This window comes from Bubalus bubalis, chromosome 18 (genome assembly GCF_019923935.1).
Source record: "Bubalus bubalis isolate 160015118507 breed Murrah chromosome 18, NDDB_SH_1, whole genome shotgun sequence".
Classification (NCBI taxonomy): domain Eukaryota; kingdom Metazoa; phylum Chordata; class Mammalia; order Artiodactyla; family Bovidae; genus Bubalus; species Bubalus bubalis.
The window spans coordinates 64,353,329-64,372,494 of NC_059174.1; the positions used below are offsets into that span (position 1 = coordinate 64,353,329).

The 19,166-nt window shown below is 45.0% G+C and overlaps 1 protein-coding gene across 5 annotated transcripts; it reads right to left on the bottom strand.

Moving 5' to 3' along the window:
- Positions 1-6,781: 6,781 nt before the first annotated feature.
- DUXA (double homeobox A) lies at positions 6,782-18,873 on the bottom strand. 5 transcript variants are annotated; one of them, XM_044931745.2, is made up of 6 exons: positions 18,750-18,868; positions 15,165-15,319; positions 12,456-12,558; positions 11,744-11,889; positions 7,551-7,665; positions 6,782-6,915 (listed from the first exon to the last, which is right to left on the bottom strand). In XM_044931745.2, exons 1-5 carry the CDS (start codon positions 18,772-18,774, stop codon positions 7,567-7,569), a joined length of 528 nt encoding a protein of 175 aa, XP_044787680.2. In that variant the 5' UTR covers positions 18,775-18,868; the 3' UTR covers positions 6,782-6,915; positions 7,551-7,566. The 5 variants fall into 5 exon arrangements, 3 of the variants coding, with proteins under 3 accessions (XP_044787680.2, XP_044787679.2, XP_044787681.2); XM_044931744.2 differs by having other exon boundaries at positions 6,782-7,065; positions 18,750-18,867; XR_006546161.2 differs by lacking the exon at positions 11,744-11,889 and having other exon boundaries at positions 18,750-18,871.
- Positions 18,874-19,166: the final 293 nt, after the last annotated feature.

Genomic DNA, 19,166 nt, shown 5'->3' on the forward strand with positions numbered 1-19,166 from the left:
ATATTTTTAATCCCTTTCCCAAAGAAAGCGTATTTATTTCCCAACCCAGATCCTCAGATTCCTTGATGAACAGAAACCGATCAGAGGTGAGATGAGAAATTTGGGCAAGGCTTTTCTGGGGCTCTCATTGCAGCACAAGGGAGCAAGGACAAGTGACAGGTGCCCTGGCTCCTTCTGGAGGACAGCGGGCTGGTTCCTTAAATGGGGGAGGGCGGGTGAGGATCCAGAGGTCGTAGGTCACCAGAGAGGTGGCCCTGGTGGTCTGCAGACCCCCTGGTGGCGCCGTGTGTTGGGATCATATGCAGCACACAGCTTTTGCGCCAGGCATCCCAGAATCAGCTGTTGGTTTGTGGCCTTTTTATATCTTACTGCATAACCGTGTTGAGTACACATGGATGTTAGATCTTTTGAATCTCTTGCTGGAGGAGGCCTCTGTCTGGTTTCAGGTGCTCCAATGGCTGGTCCCAGGTCCCAGCCTCTCAGATTCAAAGATAAATGGTGGTAGAGCCCATAGGGATATTCCAGTCTGGAGTCTCGAAGTCTTATTTAACAATATTACTGTTAATCTCCACAGAGTCACATCAAGAATTTCAGAGTGGTGTAGATGGTCAGAGACTTGATAGAACTGGATTTATTCCCAGCACATAAGAACATCACAAGCTGGTTTACTGACTCTATGGACATTCACCTGAATCTTTCCCTACCTCCAGTCTATTCCCTGGGAAGTTTCCTGGATGTCCAGTGGTTAGAACCCCTGTTTGGGGAACTGAGAGCCCACAAGCCTCAGTGTGACTGAGATTTTTTTTTTTAAAGTGAACATGAGGTTTCAAACAGTAGGTACTGTCCCCAGACTCAGAACTGGAATCCAGTGACAAAAGTTTCTTAAATAAATATAATTTGAAGGGGAATTCCCTGGTGCTCCAGTGATTAAGGATCCATGCTTCCACTGTAGGGGGAACGGGTTCAATCCCTGGTGGGGGAACTGAGACCTCACATGCCTCTCAGCACAGCCCAAAAAATGTTTTTTAATTAAAAAAGTTTTTGATAAGTAATTATAACCTAACATGTTAGAAATATGATCCAGGAACCTTCCTTCTATTGTAATACCTTACCATATTCTGCTATAGTTTACAACACATGGAAGCTTGTTGTTCAGTTGCTAAGTTGTGTCCGATTCTTTGGACCCCATGGACAGCAGCACATCAGGCTTCCTTGTCCTTCACTATTTCCCCAAGTTTGCTCAGATTCATGTCCATTGAGTCAGTGATGCCATCCAACCAGCTCATCCTCTGTTGCCCCTTCTCCTCCTGTCCTCAATCTTTCCCAGCATCAGGGTCTTTTCCAATGAGTCAGCTCTTCGCATCAGGTGGCCAAAGCATTGAAGTTTCAGTTTCAGCATCAGTCCTTCCGATGAATATTCAGGGTTGATTTCCTTTAGGATTGACTGGTTTGATCTCCTTGTATTCCAAGGACTCTCAAGAGTCTTCTCCAGCACCACGGTTCGAAAGCATCAGTGGAAGCTTATGGCTCTCAAATTGATATTTCTCCAGCACCGACCCTCCTCTGAACCGAAGCTGTGTCCTGACGATCTCCCCACGCTGGGAGACGCTGGGGATGTAGTGGTTAAACAAGGCACACTCCGGCTCCACTTGTCAAAGCCACTGTACCATCAGCAAAAGACTTCCTTACTCCAGACCTCAGTTGCCTCATCAGTAGCAACATGATGAGAGTGGAGAGGCTGTGAGCATTAGATGATGTAATACATGCAAAGAAGTCAGAAGGATGCCCAGCACAGAGTTAATTTTTGTGTTCATTATTATTAATATCTTTACCTTGAGAGTTGCCATTCCTCAGACAGATTCAGGGGTTTTGAAGTAAACCATGAGGTCACAAAGAGTCAGACACGACTGAGCAACTGAACAACAACCAGCAAACCAGGTGGACGGGGCATCTTACTTTCATCTTAACCCTATCTGATATTATGCTCTAACTCACAGCCACAGCTTCTCTTCCACTGGCTCTCAACTCTTACTTGCCCTCTTTATTCTCCAAATGGATGCTCTTTTAAGCATAAGTTCAGTTTAGTTCAGTCGCAGCATGCCAGGCTTCCCTGTCCATCGCCAACTCCCGGAGTTTACTCAAACTCATGTCCATTGAGTCAGTGATGCCATCCAGCCATCTCATCCTCTGTCGTCCCCTTCTCCTCCTGCCCCCAATCCCTCCCAGCATCAGAGTCTTTTCCAATGAGTCAACTCTTCGCATGAGGCGGCCAGAGTACTGGAGTTTCAGCTTTAGCATCAATCCTTCCAGTGAATGTTCAGGACTGATTTCCTTTAGGATGGACTGGTTGGATCTCCTTGCAGTCCAAGGGACTCTCAAGAGTCCTCTCCAACACCACAGTTCGAAAGCATCCATTCTCAGAGCTCAGCTTTCTTTATAGTCCAACTATCACATCCATACATGACCACAGGAAAAACCATAGCCTTGACTAGATGGACTTTTGTTGGCAAAGTAATGTCTGCTTTATACTATGCTGTCTAGGTTGGTCATAACTTTGCTTCCAAAGAGCAAGCATCTTGTAATTTCATGGCTTCAATCACCATCTGCAGTGATTTTGGAGCCCCCCAAAATAAAGTCTGTCCCTGTTTCCACTGTTTCCCCATCTATTTGCCATGAAGTGATAGGACCAGATGCTGTGCTCTTAGTTTTCTGAGTGTTGAGCTTTAAGCCAACTTTTTCTCTCTTCAGTTTCACTTTCATCAAGAGGCTCTTTTGTTCCTCTTTGCTTTTCTGCCATAAGGGTGGTGTCATCTGCATATCTGAGGTTATTGATATTTCTTCCAGCAATCTTGATTCCAGCTTTTGCTTCCTCCAGTCTAGCATTTCTCATGATGTACTCTGCATATAAGTTAAATAAGCAGGGTGACAATATACAGCCTTGACGTACTCCTTTCCCGATTTGGAACCAATCTCTTGTTCCATGTCCAGTTCTAACTGTTGCTTCTTGACCTGCATACAGATTTCTGAGGAGGCAGGTCAGGTGGTCTGGTATTCCTATCTCTTTAAGAATTTTCCACAGGTTTTGTGATCCACACAGTCAAAGGCTTTGGGATAGTCAATAAAGCTGAAGTAGATGTTTTTTGGAACTAAAGCGGATTATAAATCCTTGAATGGCTCAACGTTTTCCCTTTCTGTTAGATCTCAAATTCCTATAAGGGGCTGCCTCTTTGGCCACCCCTTACTTAGATTAACTTTCTCCCAAACATCAGATCAGACAATCTTTCTTCTGGTACATGGATATTTTGTTTCTTTCCTACCTGAGGACTCATTAATATTCATATTAAGTGCTTAAATTTTTTTTTAATTTTTGGTTATACTGGGTCTTCATTGCTGTGCATGGGCTTTCTCTAGTTGAGGCCAGCAAGGGCCACTCTGTCGCAGTGTGTGGGCTTCTCACTGTGGGTGCTTCTCTTGTTGCAGAGCATGGGCTCTAGGGCGTGCCGGCTTCAGGGACTGCAGCATGCAGGCTCAGCAGATGCAGCGCCTGGACTCCAGAGCAGAGTCTCAGTAGTTGTGGCTTACGGGCTTAGTTGCTCTTTGGCATGTGGGATCCTTCTGGACCGGGGATTGAACCCATATCTCCTGCATTGGCAGGTGGATTCTTCACCCCTGAGCCGGCAGGGAAGACCCATGTTAAGTGCTTTAGTGCAATAGTTTTAAGTTTTTTCTCTTGGGCCATGGATGTATATTCTCTTGAAATATATCCTGATAGTTTCGGTTCTGTTGTGATTACGATATAAATTTAAATTCTACTTTCAAGCCTATTAATGCCATCACATAAGTAGGTATCAGTGTTTGAAGTGCACATTTATTAAATCAGAAAGACAATGTTACTTTTCTTTTTGGTCACACTTTGTGACATGCAAGATCTTCTTCCCTGACCAGGGATCAAACCCTCTGCTCCTGCAGTGAAAGCACATAACTCGACCACTGGACCACCCGGGAATTCCCTGTGCACGTACTGTTGAAAGAAATAGTTATTCACTTCCTGTCACACTCATCATTTCTAGTACCCAGTGGTCCACTGTGACTTGTGGTTACTATAGTGTTTTGGGGTGTTTGTGTGTGTGTGTGTGTGTGTGTGTGTGTGTGTGGCTACTATGATGTTTTTTGTGTATGTGTATATGGCTACTATATTGGACATACATTTGGGTTCTGGACCCAATTCCAGCCAACCGATGCTGGAGACACCAGTGGGGATCCTACAATTCAACCCAATTCTGACTCTATCAACTTGGAGATAGTGCCGTATTCCATGGGTTATAGGGGCTCAGTCCTAAGACTCTGCTACCAAACTCAGGTTCAGCTGCTGATTGCTCATGAATCCGATATTAGAGACACGTGTTGGGTAAAAGCAAAGATAGCTTTATTGGGAAAGCTGACAATCCTGGGAAGAAGCTGGACTCATGTTCCAAAAAACCAAATCCCCATTGTTGATCAGAGGGCAAGAGATTTTAAAGAATTAGATGTCCATCAGCAGATGAATGGATAAGAAAGCTGTGGTACATATACACAATGGAGTATTACTCAGCCTTTAAAAAGAATACATTTGAATCAGTTCTAATGAGGTGGATGAAACTGGAGCCGATTATACAGAGTGAAGTAAGCCAGAAAGAAAAACATCAATACAGCATACTACTACTACTACTAAGTCACTTCAGTCGTGTCCGACTCTGTGTGACCCCATAGACGGCAGCCCCCCAGGCTCCCCCGTCCCTGGGATTCTCCAGGCAAGAACACTGGAGTGGGTTGCCATTTCCTTCTCCAATGCATGAAAGTGGAAAGTGAAAGTGAAGTCGCTCAGTCGTGTCCAACCCTCAGCGACCCCAGGGACTGCAGCCCACCAGGCTCCCCCGTCCCTGGGATTTTCCAGGCAGGAGTACTGGAGTGGGATGCCATTGCCTTCTCTGGTATGCTAACGCATATATATGGAATTTAGAAAGATGGTAACGATAACCCTGTATGTGAGACAGCAAAAGAGACACAGATGTATAGAACAGTCTTTTGGACTCTGTGGGAGAGAGAGGGAGGCATGATTTGGGAGAATGGCATTGAAACATGTATAATATCATATAAGAAACGAATCGCCAGTCCAGGTTCGATGCTGGATACAGGATGCTCGGGGCTGGTGCACTGAGATGACCCAGAGGGATGGTATGGGGAGGGAGGTGGGAAGGGGGTTCAGGATTGGGAACACGTGTACACCCGTGGCAGATTCATGTTGATGTATGGCAAAACCAAGAGACTGTTGTAAAGTAATTAGCCTCTAATTAAAATAAATAAATTTAAATTAAAAATAATAATAAAAAAAGAATTTCAAGAATGCACAGGTGGAGAGGGGTGGCTGCATGCAGAGGAGTAGCGTCATCTCTGACAGTCATCTTGAAGTTTTTCATGGGTGGTCTGACCAGTGTCATCTTGGTTGTTTTAAGTACAGTTAATCTTCAGTTCCAGGGTCAATTTGTTCCTATTTCCCTGAGACAAACTCTCAGAATTGTGTAAGATGGAGCAGCTTATGTTGTGGCTACAATCTGGTCATGATGTGGTCAACTTCTTCCAACTGATGGGGGCTCCAGTATTAAAGGATATGGCTCAGAAAATGATCTATAGCCCTGGTGTGCTAAGTCGCTTCAGTCCTGTTGGACTCTTTTTGACCTCATGAACTATAGGCTGTAGGTTCCTCTGTCCAAGGGATTCTCCAGGCAAGAATATTGGAGTGGGTTGCCGTGCCCTTCCCCAGGGATCAAACCCTCAGCTCTTAAGATGCCTGCATTCACAGGCAGTTTCTTTACCCCTAGTGCCTCCTGGGAAGCCCAAGAGAGCCCTTGTGAAGGAACTAAAGCTCCCTGACTTTAATGGCTCAAGTATTTCATCTTTTCTTTCAAATTTAAACTTTTTATTTTGTATTGGAGTATAGCCAATTAACAATGTAGTGGTAGTTTCAGGTGACCAGTGAAGGGACTTAGCCATCCATATACGTGTGTCCATTCTTCTCCAAATCCCAGTCCCATCTAGGCTGCCACGTAACACTGAGCAGAGTCTCCTGTGCTTACAGTAGGTCCTTGTTGTTATCCATTTTAAATACAGCAGCGTGTACATGACCTTCCCATGTACAAACCTTCATCTTGTTTGACTGTTTTCCTTTGTTGCTGCATTTTTCTCTTTTCTCTGATTAAATCTATTCTTTAGCTAGAAATGCCTCCAACCATCTCAAGTTCACATGGTTACCTGACTTCTGACCAACAGGCTATAAATCAGAGGTTCCCAAGAACCCTTCTCCTTGGGTCAGGAAAGTCAGTAGATTACAGATTTATTACAAGGCTACTGAAGGATGTAAGTCAACAGCCGGATGGCTACGCAGGGTTGGTGAGGTATGTGACAAGGGGCTCGGAGCGTCCATGTCCCCTTCAGTGCATCGCTTGCCCCTGCTCCACGTTTGCTCTGAACCCATCCTTTTAGGGGTTTACTAGAGCCGGACACGACTGAGCGGCTTCACTTTCACTTTCATGCATTGGAGAAGGAAATGGCAACCCACTCCAGTGTTCTTGCCCGGAGAATCCCAGGGACGGGGAAGCCTGGGGGGCTGCCGTCTATGGGGTCGCACAGAGTCGGACACGACTGAAGCGACTTAGCAGCAGCAGTTTGATTAAAATCATGATACCACACATTTTGATGATTTTTGCTTGAATCAGTAGTATTCTGATGATCAAAAAAAAAGATATTATTTATAATTATTTTATTGTCCTCAAGATCAGTTGAACTCTGAATCTGGATTCGGTCACTAGGGCTGCATGGTTCTTTGTATCGTCTGTCTCTGCCTCCTGAAGTCCTCTTTACCATCTCCAGAAGCTGAAGCTGAATGTATATTTAGAGGGATATGTTAAGGAAGATAATTAATGTGGAGTCCAGGCTGATGACATCAAATACACCAAATCTGTCTCCCTTTTCACTTTGTTCTGGCTCCAGAGAAATAAAACAGTCACTATGGAGTGCCATTCTGTATACCTAAAGCAGAAAGGGAAAAGAAAAATTGAAGAAACCAGTTTACACATACAAAAATGGTGGTCGATTCTTTCCAGCGTTCCAGTCAAATGTGGAACCTCCTACCCCTTGGGAAAGCCGTGCATTAGCCAGCCCTGGCAGAACACACCTGAGGATTCATTCTGCCAGTAACTCAGACATACCTTCCACAAAATCTGATTGTTTACCATGTGCCAGGACTAGGGACAATATTAATAAACCAAGCTCACATACTAACAGGGTTTCTGGGTTCCAGTTCAGAGCTTGAAAAGCGGGCAGTGGAATTCCTCAGGAGGACTACAACCTTGGGAAGAGCCTTGGGGACTGCGACCACCCCTGACCCCATGGAGGCACGCTTGAGTGGAAACTTCATCCACTGTCCAGAGGAAGCTGGAGCTGAGTCCACCACGCGGAATAACTGGCACTCAGCAGACTGACTGTGAGTCACAGTGGGAACAGCAGGCTAGTACCTTGAACTCTCCCATATCAGAGATCCTGTCCCTGGTTTTGTCTTTGGTCTAGAGCTTCTTCAAGGCCTCTTTTTCTCTGGATACGGAGTCTGGCTCTTCGGTTTTGGAACCAAATCTAAGTAGGTAAAACAAAGAGATTTAATGAAAAAAAAAATTGATGTCATGCAAGTCTCACCATTGCTTATCTTATAAGGTAAAGGAGAGGAAGAGATGGTTTCTTTTAGGCATAATTCTCAAACCACTGACATTCCATATGACATCTAGGAAAGTCTCTCACATCTCAGGATAAAGTTCAAAATTCTGAAATTTTTTTTTGGGGGGGCGGTTGTTGCTGTGTCTGTGGCTTGCAGGGATCTTAGTTCCCCAACCAGGGATCAAACCCGTGTCCCTGCAGTGGAAGCATGGAGTCCTAACTCCTGGACCACCAGAGATGTCCCTCAAAATTCTAAATCTTGTACAAATACCTTTATGATTTACTGATAGGTTTCATATCCTGAAAGTCCCCGCAATTCCCTCGTTATAAGTATTCAGATCAGATCAGATCAGGTCAGTCGCTCACTCGTGTCTGACTCTTTGCGACCCCATGAATCGCAGCATGCCAGGCCTCCCTGTCCATCACCAACTCCCGGAGTTCACTCAGACTCACGTCCATCGAGTCAGTGATGCCATCCAGCCATCTCATCCTCTGTCGTCCCCTTCTCCTCCTGCCCCCAATCCCTCCCAGCATCAGATTCTTTTCCAATGAGTCAACTCTTCACATGAGGTGGCCAAAGTACTGGAGTTTCAGCTTCAGCATCATTCCTTCCAAAGAAATCCCAGGGCTGATCTCCTTCAGAATGGACTGGTTGGATCTCCTTGCAGTCCAAGGGACTCTCAAGAGTCTTCTCCAAGACCACAGTTCAAAAGCATCAATTCTTTGGTGCTCAGCTTTCTTCACAGTCCAACTCTCACATCCATACATGACCACAGGAAAAACCATAGCCTTGACTAGATGAACCTTTGTTGGCAAAGTAATGTCTCTGCTTTTGAATATGCTATCTAGGTTGGTCATAACTTTCCTTCCAAGGAGTAAGCATCTTTTAATTTCATGGCTGCAGTCACCATCTGCAGTGATTTTGGAGCCCAGAAAAATAAAGTCTGACACTGTTTCCACTGTTTCCCCATCTATTTCCCATGAAGTGATGGGACCGGATGCCATGATCTTCGTTTTCTGAATGTTGAGCTTTAAGCCAACTTTTTCACTCTCCACTTTCACTTTCATCAAGAGGCTTTTGAGTTCCTCTTCACTTTCTGCCATAAGGGTGGGGTTATCTGCATATCTGAGGTTATTGATATTTCTCCTGGCAATCTTGATTCCAGCGTGTGCTTCTTCCAGCCCAGCCTTTCTCATGATGTACTCTGCATACAAGTTAAATAAGCAGGGTGACAATATACAGCCTTGACGTACTCCTTTTCCTATTTGGAACCAGTCTGTTGTTCCATGTCCAGTTCTAACTGTTGCTTCCTGACCTGCATACAGATTTCTCAAGAGGCAGGTCAGGTGGTCTGGTATTCCCATCTCTTTCAGAATTTCCCACAGTTTATTGTGATCCACACAGTCAAAGGCTTTGGCATAGTCAATAAAGCAGAAATAGATGTTTTTCTGGAACTCTCTTGCTTTTTCCATGATCCAGCGGATGTTGGCAATTTGATCTCTGGTTCCTCTGCCTTTTCTAAAACCAGCTTGAACATCAGGAAGTTCATGGTTCACATATTGCTGAAGCCTGGCTTGGAGAATTTTGAGCATTACTTTACTAGCGTGTGAGATGAGTGCAATTGTGCGGTAGTTTGAGCATTCTTTGGCATTGCCTTTCTTTGGGATTGGAATGAAAACTGACCTTTTCCAGTCCTGTGGCCACTGCTGAGTTTTCCAAATTTGCGGGCATATTGAGTGCAGCACTTTCACAGCATCATCTTTCAGGATTTGGAATAGCTCAACTGGAATTCTATCCCCTCCACTAGCTTTGTTCGTAGTGATGCTTTCTAGGGCCCACTTGACTTCACATTCCAGGATGTCTGGCTCTAGGTCAGTGATCACACCCTCGTGATTATCTGGGTCATGAAGATCTTTTTTGTACAGTTCTTCTGTGTATTCTTGCCATCTCTTCTTAATATCTTCTGCTTCTGTTAGGTCCATACCATTTCTGTCCTTTATCGAGCCCATCTTTGCATGAAATGTTCCTTTGGTATCTCTGATTTTCTTGAAGAGATCCCTAGTCTTTCCCATTCTGTTGTTTTCCTCTATTTCTTTGCATTGATCATTGAAGAAGGCTTTCTTATCTCTTCTTGCTATTCTTTGGAACTCTGCATTCAGATGTTTATATCTTTCCTTTTCTCCTTTGCTTTTCACTTCTCTTCTTTTCACAGCTATTTGTTAGGCCTCCCCAGACAGCCATTTTGCTTTTTTGCATTTCTTTTCCGTGGGGATGGTCTTGATCCCTGTCCCCTGTACAATGTCATGAACCTCATTCCATAGTTCATCAGGCACTCTGTCTATCAGATCTAGGCCCTTAAGTCTATTTCTCACTTCCACTGTATAATCATAAGGGATTTGATTTAGGTCATACCTGAATGGTCTAGTGGTTTTCCCTACTTTCTTCAATTTAAGTCTGAATTTGGCAATAAGGAGTTCATGGTCTGAGCCACAGTCAGCTCCTGGTCTTGTTTTTGCTGACTGTATAGAGCGTCTCCATCTTTGGCTGCAAAGAATATAATCAATCTGATTTCGGTGTTGACCATCTGGTGATGTCCATGTATAGAGTCTTCTCTTGTGTTGTTGGAAGAGGGTGTTTGTTATGACCAGTGCATTTTCTTGGCAAAACTCTATTAGTCTTTGCCCAGCTTCATTCCGTATTCCAAGGCCAAATTTGCCTGTTACTCCAGGTGTTTCTTGAAGAAGGCAATGGCACCCCACTCCAGTACTCTTGCCTGGAAAATCCCATGGACGGAGGAGCCTGGTAGGCTGCAGTCCATGGGGTCGCACAGAGTCAGACACGACTGAGTGACTTCACTTTCACTTTTCACTTTCATGCATTGGAGAAGGAAATGGCACCCCACTCCAGTACCCTTGCCTGGAGAATCCCAGGGACAGGGGAGCCTGGTGGGCTGCCATCTATGGGGTCGCGCAGAGTCAGACTCGACTGAAGTGACTTAGCAGCCAGGTGTTTCTTGACTTCCTACTTTTGCATTCCAGTCCCCTATAATGAAAAGGACATCTTTTTTGGGTATTAGTTCTAAAAGGTCTTGTAAGTCTTCATAGAACCGTTCAACTTCAGCTTCTTCAGCATTACTGGTTGGGGCATAGACTTGGATTACTGTGATATCGAATGGTTTGCCTTGAAAACGAACAGAGATCATTCTGTCGTTTTCGAGATTGCATCCAAGTACTGCATTTCAGACTCTTTTGTTGACCATGATGGCCAAGTCTTTCCTAAAGGGCCATACCTGTATTTCAGCTTTTCTCTCTGCCTGGAATTCTCTTCCCACTTCTCTCCTTCCTCTCAAAAATGCCTGATTTTACTCTATGACCCAGAATAGGGTAATGTCTTCTAGGAAGACATTGTTATCCCATGGGTGCATGCATGCTCAGTCATATCCAACTCTTCAGAACCCCCCATGGACTGTAGCCCACAAGGCTTCTCTGTGCATGGGATTTTCCAGGCAAGAATACTGAAGTGAGTTGCCATTTTCTCCTCCAGGGGATCCTCCCCACCCAGGGATTGAACATGAGTCTCCAGTGTCTCCTGCATTGCATTCTTCACCTACTGAGCCCTTGGGGAAGAACTATTCAAGCCAGAAACCCCATTTTTCATCTGTCCTGCTCATCTTTGTTTCATTTATAACATATTATGCTATTTGTTTTTCTTCATATTTATTTTATTTATTTGGCTGCACCAGATCTTAGTTGCAGCACTTGGTTGGGATTTTCATAGTTGCAGCATGCAAATTCTTGCCTGGGGCATGTGGGATCTAGTTCCCTGACCAGGGATTGAACTGCACCCCAGGTATTGGGAGTATGAAGACTTAGCCACTGAACCACCAGGGAAGTCTTCATCTGTCCTGCTTATGATGTCTATGAGAATAAGTCCCTGATGGAGAAATCATTTAAAGATGTCTCATTATGTACACACAGTATCAAGTCCCTTTTCGATTACCTGGACTCTTGACTCTGGAACCCCAATTTCTTCAGCAAGTTGCTCTCTGGAGTCAATCCCAGGATAAGGGTTTTCTGTGAACGCATTCTTGAGAGTTTGTAACTGAGAGGAAGTGTAGCTGGTACGACACCGTCTGTCTGTTCCATCTGGAGCAGGGATAGGATTGAAGGTAGAGAAACATTTGGGATCAGCTTACATATTCGGATGAGGAACCGAAACATGTTCTCACCATCTAACTTGGAATCTGTTGTCACTCCTTGAGAAGGTGATTCAAGGTGGGAGGTTCTAGAAGAGTGTGTGCTCAGTCGCGTCCTACCCTCCACGGACTGTAGGGCACCAGGCTCTTCTGTCCGTGGGATTACCGGAGTGGGTTGCCATTTCCTCCTCCAGGGGATCATCCTGACCCAGGCCTTGAACCCACATCTCTTGTGAGAAGCAGTAGTATTTGGCTAAATTGCTAGACTCCAGTGCAAATAAGCTAAGACTCAGAATATCTGGACCTTGTGGGGAGACTTTCCAGGGGCCTCATTGAACCCTTTGCTCCTGGGATGCCTTGACCAGGAAACCCTGGAGGAGGAAACATTCCTTTCCCACTCTCCTCTTACAAGGCAGAGAGAGGAAGAGATGGTTTCCTTTAGGTGGCACCACTCTCAAGAGGCACTTGCATCCCAGGAGGCTCTGGTGGGGAGCAGGGCTGGAGCAGGCTGTTTACCTTGAATCTTCTCTATGGGGAAGGCGTGGTCTTTGCTTGGGTCTAAGTTCTTCTTGAATCTCTTCAGGAATCCATGCCTCGCTCTTCGATTCTGAAACCATATCTAAGAGAGGAAAAGAAAATGAGAGAATTAAATATGTTTATGCCATCTTGGCTCCATTGCTGCTCTTCTCCAAAGGGAGTGATTCTGGGACTGCCCTGGTGGTCCAGTGGTTAGGACTGCAGGTGGCATGAGTTCAATCCCTGGTCAGGGAACTAAAATCCCACGTGCCATGACATGGCCCCCAAAAGGAGGGTGGGCAGTGATTCTTATGAACCCTAAACTCAGGATTATCACCGATCCTGGTTACATTCAACTAAGCCTTAGATAAAGGCTTGGCATTCAGCATCTTCATGACCTGGTCCCAGCACAATTTGCTCTAATAATCTCTTTTTTTAAAAGATCTTTTATATGGACCATTTTTAAAGTCTTTATTGAATTTGTTATAACATTGCATCTTTTGTTTACATTCTGGTTTTTGGCCATGAGGCACGTGGGATTCTAGCTCCCCAGTGAGGAGTTAAACCTGCATCCCTTCATTGGAAGGCAATGTCTTACCCACTGCACCACCAGGGAAGTCCCCTGTAATACTTTTTAAGTTAATAAATGGATGCTGTAATTATTCTGCGTGTAAGACCTCTGTCCAGCCTGAATCTGCAACTTTACACCTGGGCTTCCCAGGTGGCACAGTGGTGAAGAATCTACCTGCCAATCCAGGAGACATGGGTTCCATCCCTAGGTTGGCAAGATCCCCTAGAGAAGGGAATGACAACCCACTCCAGTATTCTTGCCTGAGAAATCCCATAGAGAGAGGAGCCTGGAGGCTACATTCCATGGGGTTGCACAGAATCACACAACTGAACGCACACACACCAGTCTGCTATTCCCTGGTCTTCTAGAATGCATTGAAAGGAGAAGGTTAGCCCTCACATCATCCATCATTCCTCTGGCATCTTACCACGTCATCAGACACTTGCTGATATCTGTGACCACATCACCTAGATGACCTATTTGGCTTTTACACCCTGGAATAAGTGTGTCTTCACACCATTCCTCTTTTCTGAAGGTGTATCTGCACATTTCTTGCCCACTCTCCTTCACTCTCAGTGTCCACATTTGGAAGAGAGGTTATGAGCAACATTCTTGGGAGTTCATTCTGAGGGTCAAGCAAGGCACTCCACTCAACGCCCTTATCACACAGGCTCATGATATGTGTTCAATGAATGGTCCTCACCCCCCTTTCTTTGTTTATATTTTATTTTTGATTTACTTGACTGTGCCAGGTCTTAGTTGTGGCACATGGGATCTTTAGTTGTGGCATGTGGAATCTAGTTCCCTGACTGGGGATCAAACCCAAGGCCCCTGCATTGGAAACATGGATTCCTATTCACTGGACCACCAGGGAAGTCCCTCCTCTTATTCTTGAATAGAGGTTTCTCTCCAACAGCTCTCTATTAGAATCACAAAATGCTAAGACTTCCCTGGTGATCCAGTGGTTAAGACTCTGTACTTCCACTGCAGGGAGCCCAGGTTTGATCCCTGGTTGAGGAATCAAGATCCTGCATGCCAGGCAGCATGGCCAAAAACTTAATTAAAAAAGAAGAAGCACAAAATGCTGTGAATATTCTCGCAATTACATTATTGCAAACATCATAAGTTATCTTCTTGGCAAAAAAAAAAAAAATCCTTAAAATGATATGCTGTCAAATGTCATGAACATTCAGGTTTAATGCATATTGACAGATTGTCCTCCAGAAACATTGTACCAATTTCCGTTAATAACTTTTGCGATTACTAAAATTTTTGGGGAAAAAAATTTTCACTCTCCTTGAATTTTGAGGTGTGCATTCTCAAAAAATTATGCAAGTGGAGTATCTCCTGCCATATCAGTAAACAAGGATGTCACATTCATCGGCGATTCCAGCCCTCCAGGGCGCTCAGAAAGGAGAAAATACCTGGAATCTAACAGCCATCAGATCCCAGCCACTCCTTAGGATGAGCCCCAAGGGAGCTCAGGATATGCGAAAACACAGGATATTGGTCACACAGCTGAGGTGCGTATGAAAGGAATGATTTCAGTGAGCCCAGACTCTTGCACCTTCTCATACATAGAAAAACGCCAAATTCCTTCACTTGGGATATCTGTTTTTATTAAAATCACAAAAATCCTTTGGATGTTCAGACTACTCGCCCTTTGTTGCAACTTCTTTATAACATGGGGCTTCCTAGGTGGTGCTACTGGGAACGAATCAGCTGGCCCATGCAGGAGACAAAGGAGTTGTGGGTTCAATCCCTGAGTCAGGAAGATCCCCTGGAGAAGGAAAGGGCAACCCACTCCAGTATTCTCACAAAGAGTCGGACGGGACTGAGCACAAATATAACCCGACTCCTCCCTCTTCCCCTATAGCCTCCTTGGAGCAGTTCTCTCAGGGTTACTTGAGATGCTGCCTCCCGGGCTTGAAGTCCTAAAAATTTCCACTGAGTAAAAACCTAACTCTCAACTTTGAGGTTGTGACTGCTTTTTTAAGTTGACACAAACACGTGTAGCTATGTCTCGCTTACATCTAGCTCGGAGTCTTAGCTACTGGGCCACCAGATAAGTCCCCACCCCCCCATTCCCACCCTGAGTTTCTGCTTCTCATCCTGGAGATCTGGAACTTGGAATGTACCTGGATCCTAGACTCTTCAGTGTTGATTTCCATGGCAAGTCTCTGTTTGGCAGTATAGCCAGGGTAAGGGTTTTGGCTGAATGCCTGGACGAGGATCTTCAACTGCTCTTCTGTGAACGAGGTACGGCTGCGTCTACACTTTGTCGCCATGGTCTCTGGGGAAAGAGAGACCAATAAATCAGAGGAGAGAAGCATTAAATGGCCATTGTATGCATTCATGCTTCAGCTTGGAGCTTGTCTTTCATTTCCTCTTTTTATTCTGAATCCACCAGAACCCAGATGGAAAGAACCCTCGATTATAAAGCCCTTAAGTGCACAAGGGTGGTGATTCTTGACGCTTCCTTAGTTGACCTGAAGGTCATGACTAGGGACATATGTCTTCTGTTTAAAAAAAAGAAAAAAGAAAAAAAAAAACATGAAAAACTGATGTGTCCCAATCCTATGGATCAAGAGCAATGTAAGTCAGGATGATGCGGGTGATGTCATGACAATGATGGACATTTGAACTCACAAAGAGCTCCTGTTACAGGTATTGTTGAGCTCCTTTCAGGTTTTCTGGTTAGAATTCCTAGTACAGATTGACTCATTTTGAAGTTCATTGCCCTCAACAAATAGGATCAGTTTCCATTTTTTTTGCCTCTTAGTTCCCCGACCAGTGCTTGAACCTGTACCCCCTGCAATGGAAGCACCGGTTCTTACCTGCTGGACCATCAGGGAAATCCCCCTACAAATATTTTTTTAAACACCATGGGGTGAACACAATTCATACATTCAGTAGAATCTTCAAATAGGGAATACATGCCATGTTGCATGATCTTAGATATGATCAGATCAGATCTGATCAGTCGCTCAGTCATGTCCGACTCTTCGCGACTCCATGAATCGTAGCACGCCAGGCCTCCCTGTCCATCACCAACTCCCAGAGTTCACTGAGACTCACGTCCATCGAGTCAGTGATGCCATCCAGCCATCTCATCCTCTATCGTCCCCTTCTCCTCTTGCCCCCAATCCCTCCCAGCATCAGAGTCTTTTCCAATGAGTCAACTCTTCGCATGAGGTGGCCAAACTACTGGAGTTCCTTCCAAAGAAATCCCAGGGCTGATCTCCTTCAGAATGGACTGGTTGGATCTCCTTGCAGTCCAAGGGACTCTCAAGAGTCTTCTCCAACACCACAGTTCAAAAGCATCAATTCTTCGGCACTCAGCCTTCTTCACAGTCCAACTCTCACATCCATACATGACTACTGGAAAAACCATAGCCCTGACCAGACGGACCTTTGTTGGCAAAGTAATGTCTCTGCTTTTGAATCTGCTATCTACGTTGGTCATAACTTTCCTTCCAAGGAGTAAGCGTCTTTTAATTTCATGGATGCAGTCACCATCTGTAGTGATTTTGGAGCCCAGAAAAATAAAGCCTGACACTGTTTCCACTGTTTCCCCATCTATTTCCCATGAAGTGATAGGACCAGCTCATTAAAATAGCCAAAGCTGGAAAACCTGGGCATTCATTTTGGAACATGAATGAATTAGGCTTGGTAAACTAAATAAGATGAAAAGAAAAGTTACTGTGAATGCTAGAGGTTTGTTTGGAGCTGGACTCATACAAAGAGGAAACTTAGGGATTCTGAGTTGCTTTGGTTGACACCTCACAGAAAAGAACATGCTGGATCATATTGTAGTTCTATTTTTCTTTTTTAAGGAGCCTCCACACTGGTCTCCCAAGTGGCGCTAGTGGTAAAGAACCCGCCTGCCAATGCAGGAGACGCAAGAGACAAGGGCTCCATTCCAGGGTCAAGAAGATCCCCTGGAGAAGGAAATGGCAACCCTCTCCAGTATTTCTTGCCTGAAAAATTCCACAGACAGAGGAGCCTGGTGGACTACAGTCCATAGGGTCGCAAAGAGTCGGACACAATTGAGTGGCTAAACAACAACAGTAGGTAGTTTTAACCCCAAATCCATTTCTTTGTAGTGGATTACAAAGAATAATTTGTAATTCTAACCCCAAATACATCTCCATGACATTTTTCAGAATGGTATTTTGTAGTAAGCTGAAGCAACTGAACACCCATTGCTAGGAGAATGGATAAGTAAAACTTGGTATATTCCCGTAATGGAATTTTACACACAAGACAAAGTAATGAGGGAAAAAATGACGGAGAAATAAGCTAGGTAGAGCAGGAGGGTTGGAGAAGAGAAAATGAACCAGGAGCAGATGAGGTCTTAGACCTCCAAGTGGGCAGATTATATGGGACCTCCTGAGGCCATGTGCCTTTGATTCTAGTATGGTGGGGCTTCTCAGGTAGACCCAGGTGCAATCCCTAGGTCAGGAAGATCCCATGGAAAAAGGAATGGTGGCCCACTCCAGTATTCTTGCCTGGGAAATCCCATGGACAGAGGAGGCTGGCAGGCTACAGTCATGGGGTTGCAGAGTGGGACACGACTGAGCGATCTTGGCTGGCCAACAGTGAGAAGAGTTGATCAGACAGTTTGACAAGATCACAGAGGCTACAGAGTTGAAAATAGATTGAATCAGGGCCAGGATGGGGGCAGAGAGATCAATTCTTGCCATAATCCAGCGACGATGGTTTATGTTTAAGTGTTTTGTTGAAGCCAACAGGATTCTCAGCCTGGTTAGGTGTAGCTTATGAATTCCCCAGGCAAGAACACTGGAGGGGGTAGCCATTCCTTCCTCCAGGGGATCTTCCCTACCCAGGGATCAAACCCAGGTCTCCTGCATTGCAGGCAAATTCCTTACCATCTGAGCCGCCAGGGTAGCCCTATGAGAGAAAGACAAGGTCAAGAACGCTTAGGTTTGGGGCACAAACAGTTGATATTTGGTGAGCAAGGAGAACAGGAGGAGGAATTTGGGTCTGAACATAAGGAGTTCCATTTGGGACATGTTGATTTTGAGAGACCTATTACAGGCAGTTAGATGCACAGAGCTGAAGTTCAGGAGACAAGTTCAGTCTGGAGAGAGAAATCTGAAAGCTACTTCGATTCCAAAAACTTACTGGTCTCAGGACTTTTTGACGACCCCCATCATTTCCTTGGGTTTCCCAGGTGGCACTAATGGTAAAGAACCTGGCTGCCAATAAGATGTGGGTTCCATCCCTGGGGAGGGAAGATCCTCTGGAGAAGGAAATGCAACCCGCTCCAGTATTCTTGCCTGAAGAATCCCAAGGACAGAGGAGCCCAGGGGGTTGCAAATAGTCGGACACGACTGAAGCAACTTAGCACAGCACAGCACGTAGCTCCTCTTCCTTCTTCCCATCAATTTTTCCCTTCCATCTCCCTTCTCGAAACAACACTTTGTACTGTTCAGTTGTTTTCACCCTCCTCCTGTATTGTCTGGTTCTTGCATGCCTCCATGGTTTTGAAATTCCCAATGCTCAGATGCAGAGAAAACAGCATGGTTTCATATTACATGAGGGATCAATTTTCTCTTACCTAGCACAGTTATTTAAACGCTTGAAAAATGGGACTCCCATACCTTCTCATAAGCTCAGTATGTTTTCAGTCCAATTCCCCTCCCCCTCCCCACTAACCAAGGAAAAGAGCACAGCAGTCTGAAGCGTGAGGAACTTACTGTCTGAAGGACTGTCTTGACCCATCTGCAAAGGAGCTCCCAAGTCTGTTTCCAGCAGAAGGCAGGTAAGCAGCACTAGCTGGTTGGCTTTTATATGAGCAGCCTGTTTGGCCCCACCCACTTACTTAAGTATAAACCCATCTAATCCAGCAAGGACTAGATAGGATCTTTTCTTCCTTTGAATGAATTATTTATTTACTTACTTTTATTTTTTGGCTGTGCCCCTTGGCATGTGGGATCTTAGTTGCCCAAACGGGAGTCAGACCCATGCCCCCTGCATTTGAAGCAAGGCGTTTTAACCACTGGACCACCAGGGAAGTCCCCCGAGATTGAATTATTTATACCAACATCTACACCTGAACAAGTGCATTTTTGAGTAGTATTGCTCTTACGCATCTTCCCCCCCCCCCCCATGTT